Source organism: Lepidochelys kempii, chromosome 5 (assembly GCF_965140265.1).
Source record: "Lepidochelys kempii isolate rLepKem1 chromosome 5, rLepKem1.hap2, whole genome shotgun sequence".
In the NCBI taxonomy this organism is placed as follows: domain Eukaryota; kingdom Metazoa; phylum Chordata; order Testudines; family Cheloniidae; genus Lepidochelys; species Lepidochelys kempii.
In genome coordinates, this window is record NC_133260.1 from 123,077,838 (window position 1) to 123,090,546 (window position 12,709).

General features: G+C 45.4%; 1 protein-coding gene across 4 annotated transcripts in view; it reads left to right on the forward strand.

The window, feature by feature from the left end:
• PLPPR1 (phospholipid phosphatase related 1) overlaps positions 1 to 12,709 on the forward strand; it is a 179,806-nt gene that overhangs the window by 141,926 nt on the left and 25,171 nt on the right. For all 4 annotated transcript variants that reach the window (XM_073345698.1, XM_073345701.1, XM_073345697.1 and 1 more), the window contains one exon: positions 9,978 to 10,110. In XM_073345698.1, the coding sequence (XP_073201799.1) occupies positions 9,978 to 10,110 (133 nt within the window). The remainder of the gene's footprint in view (positions 1 to 9,977; positions 10,111 to 12,709) is intronic.

A 12,709-nucleotide genomic window follows, 5' to 3' on the forward strand; every position in this document is an offset into this window, starting at 1 on the left:
AAACAAACTTTTTTTGAAATCTGAAACTTTTTTTTCCAGTCAGAAACCCAAAATAATGCTTGCAGGAAATTTCAGGCTAAATAAACGATATTTTCCACACACAAAAATTGCTGCTTTTCGACCAGCTTCGTTAAGGAGAGGAGAATCGGGTCCAAAGAGCCTTGCACAGCAAGTCAGTGACAGATACATGTAAATAACTCATCTCTCCCAATTCAGTCTCCTCTTCTAATTACCTGGGACTTATCAAGTGCAGGTGTAAATGGCAGCACAAGGGGCAAGACACTGGAGAATCGGGCTTGGTGTCAGGCTCAGCATCTCAATAGAAAAACCACTGTAATGCTCCAATAATTGTTTCCTGCAATAATTCTTTTCCATACTTGCCCTAAAATAGATTATGGATTTCTTTGTCACAGCCTCGTTTATTTTCAAATAATTATGTCATAAATGGAACACAAAGGGAAGAATTCACGTTTTGGTTCTGTTCTCATCTATGGGATCACTGGATCCCTGGGTAGATTTGCACTGCAATGTTCAACTGACTGTCATACTTCATTTTCACATGTAATTGAAGGCACAAGAATATAGACGTACCTATTTAAGCTAAGCAGGGTCATACTGGGTGACTGTAAGGATGGGAGATCTCCAGAGAATAACTCAGGTGGTGCACTGACTGGTATCGGGAACTGACTCTTCCCTCTCAACCAATATTGAATCTGTGTCCTAGCCTGAGACCTACTCCAGGATCACGCCCAGGGTACTATTGTTGTTATTATTTATTTGTATTATTGTAGTGCCTAGTAGCCCCAGTCATAAACCAGGACCCCATTTTGCTTGGTGGAAGACAAAGGTGCTGTCTTTTGGAGGGGATATAAAGGCCAGGTGCTGACCTTTGGTGCTCTTAAAATCCCACGCTACTTTTCACAAAAGCAGATGTGCAGTGTTATGGCAAATTCCGTGGGCCCTATGTTAAGAATTGATGAGGTTGGTAAAGTGCTGTGATGTCCTTCTGGATGAAAAGGGCTATGTGAACAGGGAGAAAAAATAAGGAAACAGGTTCTTCCTCTTGTTCAGTGTTTGCTACCAGAGGCTTGCTTATGGAATATCAAGTATCCTTGGATCTCGCAATAAAATTATAGGTAGCAGATACAAAAGCTGATCAATAGCTTTTCAAAAGTGCGAATTGTCTTATTCTCAAAGACAGGTTTCAGAGTAGCAGCCGTGTTAGTCTCTATTCACAAAAAGAAAAGGAGGACTTGTGGCACCTTAGAGACGAACCAATTTATTTGAGCATAAGCTTTTGTGAGCTACAGCATCCGATGAAGTGAGCTGTAGCTCACGAAAGCTTATGCTCAAATAAATTTGTTCGTCTCTAAGGTGCCACACGTCCTCCTTTTCTTATTCTTAAAAGCAACCACTGAGGAGATTTTCAAAACTGCTGAAGGGAATTAGGAATACAAATCCCAATGAAAGACCGTGGAATTTGTGACGGGGCATGTACCCCACACAGGCTCCAAAAGGGTTAATGTGGCCCTGAGAGGCCAGTTAATATACCAGGCTGGACCTGGAGGGAGAGCCAGGCTTAAATGAGGATGAAGCAGAACTGAGGAAGGGCTGGGATAAGAGTATGAGCAAAGGGAAGCTTCCGGGAGAGAGTCTGCCATCGCTCTCTGGGACTAGAAATGGTAGAGACACCCAGGAGACAGGAGGTAGGGCGCTCCCTCTCTCTGGGAATGGCCTGGGGAAGGCCGACTGAAAAAAGGCCACAGGGATGGAATAAATCCTATGATGGGCCCTGGAAAGGGAGCCAGGCACAGAGAATCAGCCCTAAGCATCAGCGTTCCAGCAGAGAAAGGAGCTGGGGGAACGCAGCAGCAAGCCAGGGGACTGAGAATCAGAAGAGAGGCTGCATTAAGCACCGGCTGCAGGGAAGCAAGACGGGGCTCGGAAGTTGGAAGTTACTCAGGGAACCAGCAGCAGTGCATCTAAAGGAGCAGACCTAGCTGCTTAATACAGGGTCCCTGGGTCAGAACCCAGAGCAGAGGGTGGGCCTGAGTTTCCCTACCAGCCACAAGGAGGGGTGTACAAGCCCAAGGTAGGAGCTGAAGACTGATCCTGAAGGAGAGGCCAAGAAATAGCCCATGAGGGGTGGAAGAATCTCTTGTGTTGGGACACTTCTAGGCTTGTCGTTGTACTTTTGCTACCCCAGAAGGGATGGATTTAAATCGTGATTTGGCCGGAGGGCTGCGTTACAGCAAGCGAGACCACCCCAATGCTGGAGCATCCATCGGGAGGGGGCACTGGATGGAAAGGGAGCCATTATTCCACTCCCGGCCACGAGGAGGTGGTGCTCAGGGGTGAGTGAACCCCCGCTCGGTGCTCCTGAATCTGTTAGACGCTCTTGAAAATGTCCCGCTGTGTAAGTGACGATAAACGAACTGGAGCCATGAACCACTTTACAGCACCTGGGTGGGTGTGATAGTTGCAACTGGGCTCATGCACATCCTGAGAGATATGAGAGAGCGAATGTGCTTGAGTATTTGAGCCACAAGGGAAGCAAAAATTGCTGAAACACTTGCTGGCTTTCAGTCATCTTTCCTTCACTTTAAAGTTAAACCTGCTGCAGTGACTTGGAACAGGTCACATTGTAATGGTTGTGCCTGTTTGCATGGCTTTGCTCGGCAGGACAGATTTGTTCCAGGGAAAGTAATTTTTCAAAGCTTGAGGGTGGTGGTTGCATGGGGCCTTAAATATTGGTGGATTGAGGCTGAGAGCTCTGTAACTTTCAGCAGTTTGAATCCTTCCTTTCCCTTTTCCTTGCTGATTTACTCACAGCTTGCCTCGTAGGGTACGTCCTTCTCCGATGGGACACATTCCTCTGCTGCAAATTGAGTGCTGTGCTCTTGATTAATTTAGTTCATTCTGCTGTTGTACTCTGGCATTAAAAATGCATCTACGCAAATTTTCCCATACACTAAATTCAGTCAACATCCTACAGCACTTAGCTGCTTCACGCCTTGAATTGATAGCTGGTGAGGGGTAAGCTCCATTTCAGCATCTCACTGAAAGGGTGGTTAGGGTGCCACTGTGGAGCTCTGGAGACAAGCATTCAGTTCCTTACTCCACCACAGACTTCCTGTATGACTTCAGGCAACTCTCTTTGTGCCTCAGTTCCCCTTCTGTATCATGGGAATAACAGTGCTTCCCCACCTCACAGGGGTGTCGTTAGGATACCTATGTTAAAAAATAGTGAGGGTCTTGGATACTGTGGTGATGGAGACTATGTAAGTACCTAACAGAGAGAGCTCTCATAGGCTGCGAGAGTCTTTGCAGTGTAGGTCCTTCCTTTTATTTTTGTCTGTATTTCTGGTGAGAACTGGTGAAGGATGTTTCTCTAATAAACGGACTTTAAGACAATTCCAAATTAGAGCAAAATTCTAGTACCAGATATGCCCTGGGTGGATCTCAGTTGACATTCTGTCCTCCCTGCATGTGTTTAAATCTTATTAACAGAAGTATAATATTTTGTGTCCAGCAGCCTTCAGACCAACTGTATGCTCCTCACACACGCACATGTTTGCAGAGCTAAATAATAGAATGACTGAGGTAAATAATAGCTGAGGGAGAGATGAAAGCAAGGGAGGGGAAGAGGGTATTTGAGATTTGAAATGAGATGGAGAATAAGGCAGGTGGAGAGAGAGGGGAAGTTTGTTCCAAGTGAAGGCTCTTGCATCTCATATGCTGAGTGTGTGGAGAGGAGGCCAGTGCTCAATGAGCAGAGAGAGGAGCCTTTTCAGGTAGGCTGGAGTGAACCCTTAGTGGTTATGAAGAGCAAGGAGAGTGATTCTAAATTGGACCCTGAAGCGAAGGAATAGACAATGGAGTAGGGTGAGAAGCCAGGCAGCAGCATTGTGCCTGCTGGAGTCTGGAGAGCTGGGACTTGGCTGAAAGGGAGTTTGCTGAGGGAGCCCAAGATACAAGCAAGGCATGGAAGAAGACTTCAGCAAAGGCAGAGTTGAGGCTGATATACAGCCATGGAACATGGTGGGCTTATTTGGGGTTAAGCATGATGCCAACTTTATGGACAGTAGAGGCAAATAAGAGTCATTTGGCAAGAAGACAAGACCTAGAAGATGCCTACACAGCTATCTGGTAGAACTAGTTGTAAAATGGGAACACTTCCTTCTCTCCCCGCCCCCACCAAAAATTGAAAATTTTGAGCAGCTCCAGAAGCAGTCAAGGAGGATGGCACAAACCATACTGTCAAAAGCTGAGTTGAGATCAAGGGGGATGTGGAGGAGGAGGGAAGTAAAATTTCAGTACAAGAAGGGCATCCGCTGGCTACAGGGAGGATTGTGGATTCCATGCTATGGCCTGTCAGATGAGAATCTGTCCAGGATATTGTTATGTGATATGTGCTTTGTTCGCTAGGCCTCTTTATCGCACTCTTTGCGAGAAAGGAGAGTTTAGAGGAGGATCAGTCATTGGACGGCATGTCAGGCTCCAGGGGGAGGGAGTAAGGAATTCATTGACAATGGCAGATTTTTGACAATCGGGTAAACTCCAGTATTGAAGGGAACGGTTTTGTTGACACTGGTGAGGATGTGTTAGGGAAAAAGGTTTCCCCTCCCATCTAGGGTTAGGAGGGTAGCCTTCCCTGGACTTCTGTATTAGCCAAACAAAACACAGAGTCTTGGCTCTTTGATAAAGTGAGGCACTTTAATGCTAGCAAGTACGACAGCTGAAGGGCTCACCAATTCCTTTACAGACGAAAATGGTGAAGCCCCAAACAAAGAACAGAGATGGGCTTTTATAGCCTGGTTCAACATACAGTGTGATATCTCTTCCAGTTCAAGCCGGTTAACCCAGTCTGTTTGAAATTCTGGGGTAGGTATAAACATGGAGGCTTATCTGTATAAGGAATTCTTTCCCCAAAACAGGGAGTACAGGTTACACACAGTAACCTTAGAGAGAAGACAGATAAGCATAGAAAAAAGACAGAGGCCTAGCTTTACATGATTATAGGGTTGTTTTCTGGTTCTTTTCTTTATCAGATGGACAGAGCAAGGGCTGGGCAAACAATAGGAAATAAAGGAGGTCATTTTCTTATGGAACTGGCTGGTTATAAGCAGAGTACAAGAAAGGGGAGTGCCACTCATGCAGGGCAGGAATTGTCTCCGATCTGTGTTTACACAGTGCTCAGCACAATCCCTGTTGGGGGCCTATGGGCACTCCCAGAATATTTAAATATAATAAAAATAATATAATATATCAAAAGCAGAACATCAGAGCAGAGAACCAACACAAATATTGTCGAAAGCATTCTTCCCTTGTAATTGCAAGCCTTTTCAAACTAGAGGTGTCCTCTGTTACATAATGTAGTGGTCCATGAAATAAACTTCGAATACCTGGTGAGAATAGCTTCTACTATCTAAACTGTCAGACATAATACTTTGCTACTGATCGGTCAACGCTGCAGAATTGATTCTATTTTATGTATGTATGTGCGGTGTTTTTGAATGCTTGCTTAAAAATGGCAGACTGTGTTTAAAAAACAGTGAGGCGATGGATTAATAACGAGATCCCCCAAAAGCAGAAATGTAAGGAAATGTACAAAGCTTATTGCAACAACCAGAAATCACTGGGCATTCTATAGCTCCCCCCAAACTAGTCTCATAGCGATCTAACTCCATTGAATTTAGCGGTGTTACTCCAGATTTACACCAGTGTAGGTGAGATCAGTATCCGGGCCAACGATTCTCTAATACTGGCTTTGTTTCTTTTTGCATACATCACCATAGACAGCACATCATCAGTTCTTACAGCACTGAATAAAAAGCCCCACCCTCTAATGCAATTTTCTTGTCATCTCGACTGTTTAATTAAGTAGGAAACGGCAGCTTGTGAGCCTTACTTTCTTCCCCAGTGGAAGTAACAGTAATAGATACTTTATCTAGAAATATACCATACGCCAGTCAAATCTGGAACTGAATTCCATTTACAATGGCCTTATTCTTGTTGAACAGTGGGTTAATATCCTGATTTAACAGGGTCCTTTTGTGCATAACTTCAAGCATGGGAGTAGTCCTAGTGAAGTCAGCAGGACTACAGAGATGCTTGAAGCTGTGCATATGCTCAAGTACTCTGCCATATCGCAATCTGCATTGGAAATGTCTGCGTCCGTCACACTGCTATAAAACTGGTTGGAGAGAAGAATCAGGCCCCTTGTGTCAAACCATTTGATGCTACCTCACAAACACTGTCTAACTGCTTCTTAAGTGCTATGCTAATTTGATAAGCACAGAAATCCATGGGACTGTGGGTATCTAGTCTAGTTTAGTCAGACTGGTGTAAATCTGGAGTAACACTACTGAAGTCAATGGATTGTTTTAAAAGGAGACCTTTTATTTTGATCAGTATTTTTGTGTGTTCTACTTAGATGTCTCCTGCCTGAAAACGTTTGTTGTCTTTATCCACCTAATTGTGCCTCCTCTTAAATTAGATTGGAAGCTCTACCGATGCTGTGTACACGCCTAGTACAATGGGGCCACAATCCTGATTGGGGCTTCCGGGTACTGCAGTAGCACAAATAACAAAGGGGAACAAATCCCGGGTCACTTTTAAACTGTTTTGCGCTGATGGTCTTTTATTTTCTTCCACTCCGGCTACTGAATTGAACTACATTGAACTATGTGCTAGCTCTGAGCACAGATAGAATAAACTGGATAAAGACAATATTTCAGTGCAGCTTCACACATTGGCTCTTCCCTCTCAAATTCCATTTTTAACGTGCATTTTATAAGGCTGGCATCTCTACCCATCAGCAGTTAGAATTACAATGAGGCTGGGCATACTTGGCTTGAATCAATAAGGATGCTCATCTAGGTTAATAAGAATAAATTATTGTTGCACTGGAAACAATGTACTGTTGCAACAAATAAAGTGCTCTAAGAATAGTCATTTGATATTTATAGGTGAGCTCAGTGCATGTGTTTTATTATCTACTACTTGGGCCCTCTCCTAATGGCGTGGTTTCTTTTCCCACATCCTTATTAGCTCAGTTACGTAGAATTGCTGTGAGTACACCCTTTGTATAAAGTTAATTTATGCTACTTCAGTCTGGATTCTTTTTTCTACTGAAGTCCATTATAAATATATAATAGTCAAATTCCACTGACTTCAGTGGCAGCAGAGTTCGGACAGTAGCAAGAGCTTTTGAAAATCCAACCCAAGATAATCAACTTCCAGTGACCCTATCTCAAATAAGTTTAGTGATCTCAGACTAGTTCCCATTGTTCATATTAATTCCAGTTTAAAAAAAAAAAAAGAGGCCCACAGGATCCACAGTTGCACCAAATCTCTGTTTATTTTTGTTTATCCTCCAATCCCCAGAATAATTTAGAGTGGTCTCAAGGCTGCTCTAAGTTATGCGTAGTTGCAGTGGCTCCCAAGAGGCCATTATGTAGCCACGTTGTGCATTCCAGCCACCCTACAGTAAAGCCAGGAGGGGAGGGTGTAGAGAGTTGCATTCCTCCATGCCAGGGGACTCCTCAACTGCCTACCTGTGGAGGCTTTATGGTCCTGTTACATCTCCAGAGCGTGGGTCAGGATTTAGCCCAGAAAATTGAGCTTCATTTTCCAGTGTGGATGCCTCAGTTGCATCCACACACAAAAAAATGTGTGTGTGAGTATTGGCTAGTTACATAAGTTGGCACCAAGGGATAAACACAGTGCCATTGAAGTCCAAGGGAGCAGGATCATGCTTGGGAGCCTTTTCTTCACTTGTAAAAAGGTGTGTTCTTAAGCTGAGTTAGCAAAATCAAGGTACAATCCTAGGGAAGACAAGGCTGTGTGTAGTGTTCACATGTGCTAGCAGGTCAAGGTCAAGATTATGGGAGAGCCTAACCTGCCAGTGTGTATGAAAGTACAGACTGCCTCGTCTTCTCTAGGATTTTACCTCCTGTTAGGTGTCTTGAGTTAGCTAACTTAAGAACACACCGTTTATTTCCTGATGACAATAAAGCCTAGGTGTTGTTACCAGCTTTGTCCGTTACTTTGCGGTATGCTCCTTTTTGGGTTACTCTTCTGGGAGGGGGTTTCTGTGCTTCTATCAATGCACTGCTTGTGTCACTTGTGTTCTCATATGTGTCACTTGTGTTCTCATTCTCCCTGCTGCAAGTCCCCTCCCAATGGAGCTATCCTGCAGGACCTAGGTTCCCCAGGGCTGGGTTCTTCCAGCCTCAGAATCAGACGAACACACACACACGTGCACACACAACAGAGTGAATCTGAGAGGACCGGGTTAATCAGCACTTCCAAGCTGCCACCCTCATAGGCCCTTGGACTCAGCAGGCTGCGTCAAGCAGAACCTCCAAGCTGTCACCCACATTTGCCATGGGCACCGCACCGGAATAGAGCACGCCGGAGCAGGCTGGGTCGAGCAGCACTTCCAAGCTGCCACCCTCATATGCCCCAGGTTCAGCACATCCCTATCCCGACTTTCACGTGACATTGTTCTGGTAGTAACCCACTTGAAGAGCAAATCCCACAGGATTTTTGGGCGCTGCAGGAATATTTTAGCTTAGGTACGAGGAGCGTTGTTGCAGAGTGAATGAGGAAACCAAAAAACACGCACAAGGGGGAGAGAGAGAGAGAGGCAACCAGCTTAATCATGAAAGTTATTTATTGCCAGGTAATAACCACTGGGGAGCCAAACAAACAAAACAGTTATAATACTAAATCTAACTTAAACTTGATTATAAAAGTCAGGTTTAGAAAACTATAGCTGATCACACAAGTCAGAGTCAGAAGGCTACACCTAGAGAGAGAGAGAGCTGGGTTCTCACCGCTCTGTGAAGCTTGAATCGATCGGGGGCCCCACGTGGTATAGCTGAGGGTCTGGAGTGCTGGAGACAGGCAGAGCCCACAGCACTATCAGTCAGGAGAAGATGAAGTCCCAGTGGAACTGATGCAGATTTTGGATTCAGGCATCAGAGCATTTAGCTGAGCGTGGGTAGGGGCTTTTGTAGAGAAACAACAGTGGTTCAAGGGAGAACACTAGATTTGTTTATAAAAAAGAAAAGGAGGACTTATGGCACCTTAGAGACTAACAGATTTATTTGAGCATAAGCTTTTGTGAGCTACAGCTCACTTCATCGGATGCTGTAGCTCACAAAAGCTTATGCTCAAATAAATTTGTTAGTCTCTAAGGTGCCACAAGTCCTCCTTTTCTTTTTGCGGATACAGACTAACAGGGCTGCTACTCTGAAACCTGAGATTTGTTTATGTGTAAACTGATGTCTCAAGGGAGTATCCCAAAGTTGTTTTGTTAAGGTTAGACAATGGGAGCTGACCACTTCTGCCTATGGGCGGTGTTCCTTGGAGGGAGCTCACAATGCAATTAGGGAGCTTCACTATTTTGGATACCAATAAAGGATTTATTACTAGAATTGGTCTGATAACTACTGAGCTGGGTGTGTGCAGGCATGGGTTCATTAACATCTGGAGCAGAGATCCCCCATCATGCAGTGCTTCGCTGCTTTTCTGGTCCCTGAGTTCTGTGCGGTTCTTGCCTTGGAATCTCTGTTCTCCATTCTGTATGCTAATGGGGATGCCTCCTTGTTCCATCTTTGATGCAAATGAGGCTAGGGAAGTTGCCTTAATCCTGTTGCCCTTATCCCAGGGGCTTAGGTGTGTCTCCCACTGCCTTTTCATTGCTTTTTGTAAGTCTTCCTTCTGATCGGCTTTGGTTCAAGCGGAGGCTGGGTCTGCGGGGGAGCTCTTTCGTGAGTCAGACAGTCTGGGTACTGCGCTCTGGCTCCCCAAGAACACAGAGCTGACAGGTAACAGTGTGTAAGTGCAATGGTCTGTAGGTACACTGGTGCAGAAGTATTGTCTATGGCCTTGATTCAGGCATCCACCTTTGAACATGTGTCCTTACGATTCTTAAACTTCCCTTTCTTTTTTTCCCGCTGCTACAGATTTTTATCGGCGAGATCTCCATGTATTTTATAAAATCAACCCGAGAAACCCTGATTGTCCAGGAGAAAACTATCTTGACCGGAGAGTGCTGTTACCTGAACCCATTACTACGAAGAATTATACGGTTTATAGGTAAGTGTCCATAAACACAGAGAGTTTTGCCCCTGCTTGCGGAAACAAAAGAAACAAAAGAACACCGACTTCTTAAGATCTACAGCACAAAACTAATTAAGCTGTGAAATGTTTGCAGGCTTCTTCCACCTTAGAGGGATAGTTCCCCTCAGGACTTGCAAGGTAATATTTAAAATGTGCGAAATCACACTGTATAGAGCTGATTTATATGCAATTTTGCTAGGTTTAATGCTTCTCATGGACCCTGGAACCAAGGTTATGCCCATTAAATCCTTATCTGAATATTTCTATCATTGATATTACAAATTACAATTACTTACAATTTTTTACTCAACAGCCTATCTCTTCACCCTTTTTTTCTCCAAATATAAATTAACCTGAGAAGCGCCAATATGTAATAATCAACTGAGCTGAACCAACAAACAAACCAAACATAGAGACCCCGGACATAATATTCCTCTCATTTTTCATTAGAGACTTTATTAAGTTAATTGCTAAGGAACTGGTGAAAAACATGCAACTTCCAAACACTTTGAAGGCTTCCTCTGGTGGCATTTACCAGCAGCTATGTTTAGTTCATGAATTTCGCTTAATGGAAAAGTTAACTTAGCAGCTATCACTGGGAATCATCCTATAGTTGTTTCAGAGTGGGAAGAATAACACAGTCGCTTGCACTGTAAAGCCTGGCAAACTGACTGAGGGCTAGGTTATCCTACCTGGGGGAGTAAGAACCCCTTTCATCCCCCCCACCCCACCCTCGCCCCACCTCTTGGACTCCTTGCATGGCCTACCACAATCTTGGGACTGGACATGTACAAAGTTAGCAGAGCTACTTGCCCACTTCCTCCCTCCCTGGACCAAGTATGTGGGAAGTGGGCAGCTAGAGACAGGGAATGGGCACAGCCTTGGCTCCACGTCCCCTACTCACTGGTCAGAGTAGCTGAACCAGCACACAGGTGGGGGAATATTAGTTTATTGCTGGTATAAGCCAGCAGTAAATCCTATGTCCCACGGAACAAGAGCAGGAACTGAGAGTCAGAGGAGACGTACCACTCCCTGGTCAGGGCTTTGCCTAAAGTCATAATCTAGCTCAAAGGAAATGAGGCTTGAAACATTAGTGGGGGTTTCCCCCTCCCCCTCGCAATTCTTTACAGTTTTGCTTGGAAACGAAAGGGTGATGTGCTGGTGGTGACGGGCTGCATTGTTCTAATTAGACAACATCCTGGTTGGGAGGACTGTGCTTCATGGACCCTTTATTCCTCCTTGAGCTCTCCTTGTGAAGCTGCTCGGTCTTCTGCACTCACTGATGCAGAAGGGGCATGGTCCTACCTCCTCTTCTGCTGCCTCTGGGGCACTTTGCACCACCAGGGGCAAACTGAGAGAGCAATCTTTATGCAGGGATTGCTCCTGAGAGAGAGCACAGGGGAGGGGTGGAAGAGACGCCTTGCACCTTCTCCCACTCTACACCCCCCCTAGACACAAGGAATAGGCACGTCTGACCCTCAGCATGGCACTTCTCTGATCAGTTCTTCAGATGTACCGTGTAGGAAAATAAAAGATCAGGGAGCTTTCATTAAAAACCAAATACCCTTGAAGTTCAGCTAGTCTCTAGCTCACATTAATGGGCAGTAAACTGCCATTAACAGGGAGCAGGAAGCTGGCTGCTATTTGGGCACTCAGAGCTGTTTTGTGTCCCAGCATTCTCAGCGTGTGACAATAGACTGATCAAATATTCTCGCCTGTGGGGCCAGCGCTAAAAGAGCTCAGACAAACGAGGCAAAACATTTGCTGTGTGTGTTTTCTTATAGGCCGCTCTCCCTGTGTGTAGCCTTCATTTTAATTAGCTTTATTCCTGAGCATTTGCTCTAGCCATTTCTCATCTGGAAAAAAAAATTACATCTGTGTACAGTGAAGCCTCTGAGAGCAGCAAAATATTAACTTCTCCACACAAATCAGTCTCAGCTCTGCAGGACTGTTTGTTTCCAGAGGGAGAGGAAGTTAACCTGGTCATAAATTGCTTTAAACATGGGTCTTGTTATAAACAGGGGAGGCATATGCTGTAAGCTGGGGGTGACCTTGGTTTGCCCTCCCAGACTTTTGGGCAGCTGCCAAGGGTGGTAGATTTCTGGACAGGTGCATAGGGTGGCAGATTTGCCTGGCCACCCCTCCATTGTGACAGAGGGCTGGTTGGGCCAAATTTGAGTGGCATGGCAACCCCTCGCTCTAGGTCTCAATGCCACTCACTCAAATTGGGCCCAGCTATCCTTCCCTCATAGCAGGAGGACAGCCAGGCCAAATCTGCCACCTAAGCCCTATGAGGAGAGGGAAGCAGACTGTCTTGAGTGGCTTCTGCTGTCTCACTGGCCGGATAAGAAGCAGCACTGCTGGCCAGGGCCAGAGCTGGGTGCAGCACGAGCCAGGCCCCAACCCTGACCCAGGCCAGCCATCAGTAAGAGACACGTGCACATGACCTGCTGCCCCTTCCTCACTCTAACCTCAGGAAGGAATCGGTCCACTAACACCCTTTGAGCAGCCACAGGCTCAGTGGGGAATCAGAAGCAGGGGTGTTGACACAATTTCACCCCCTCCCCCGAATGTT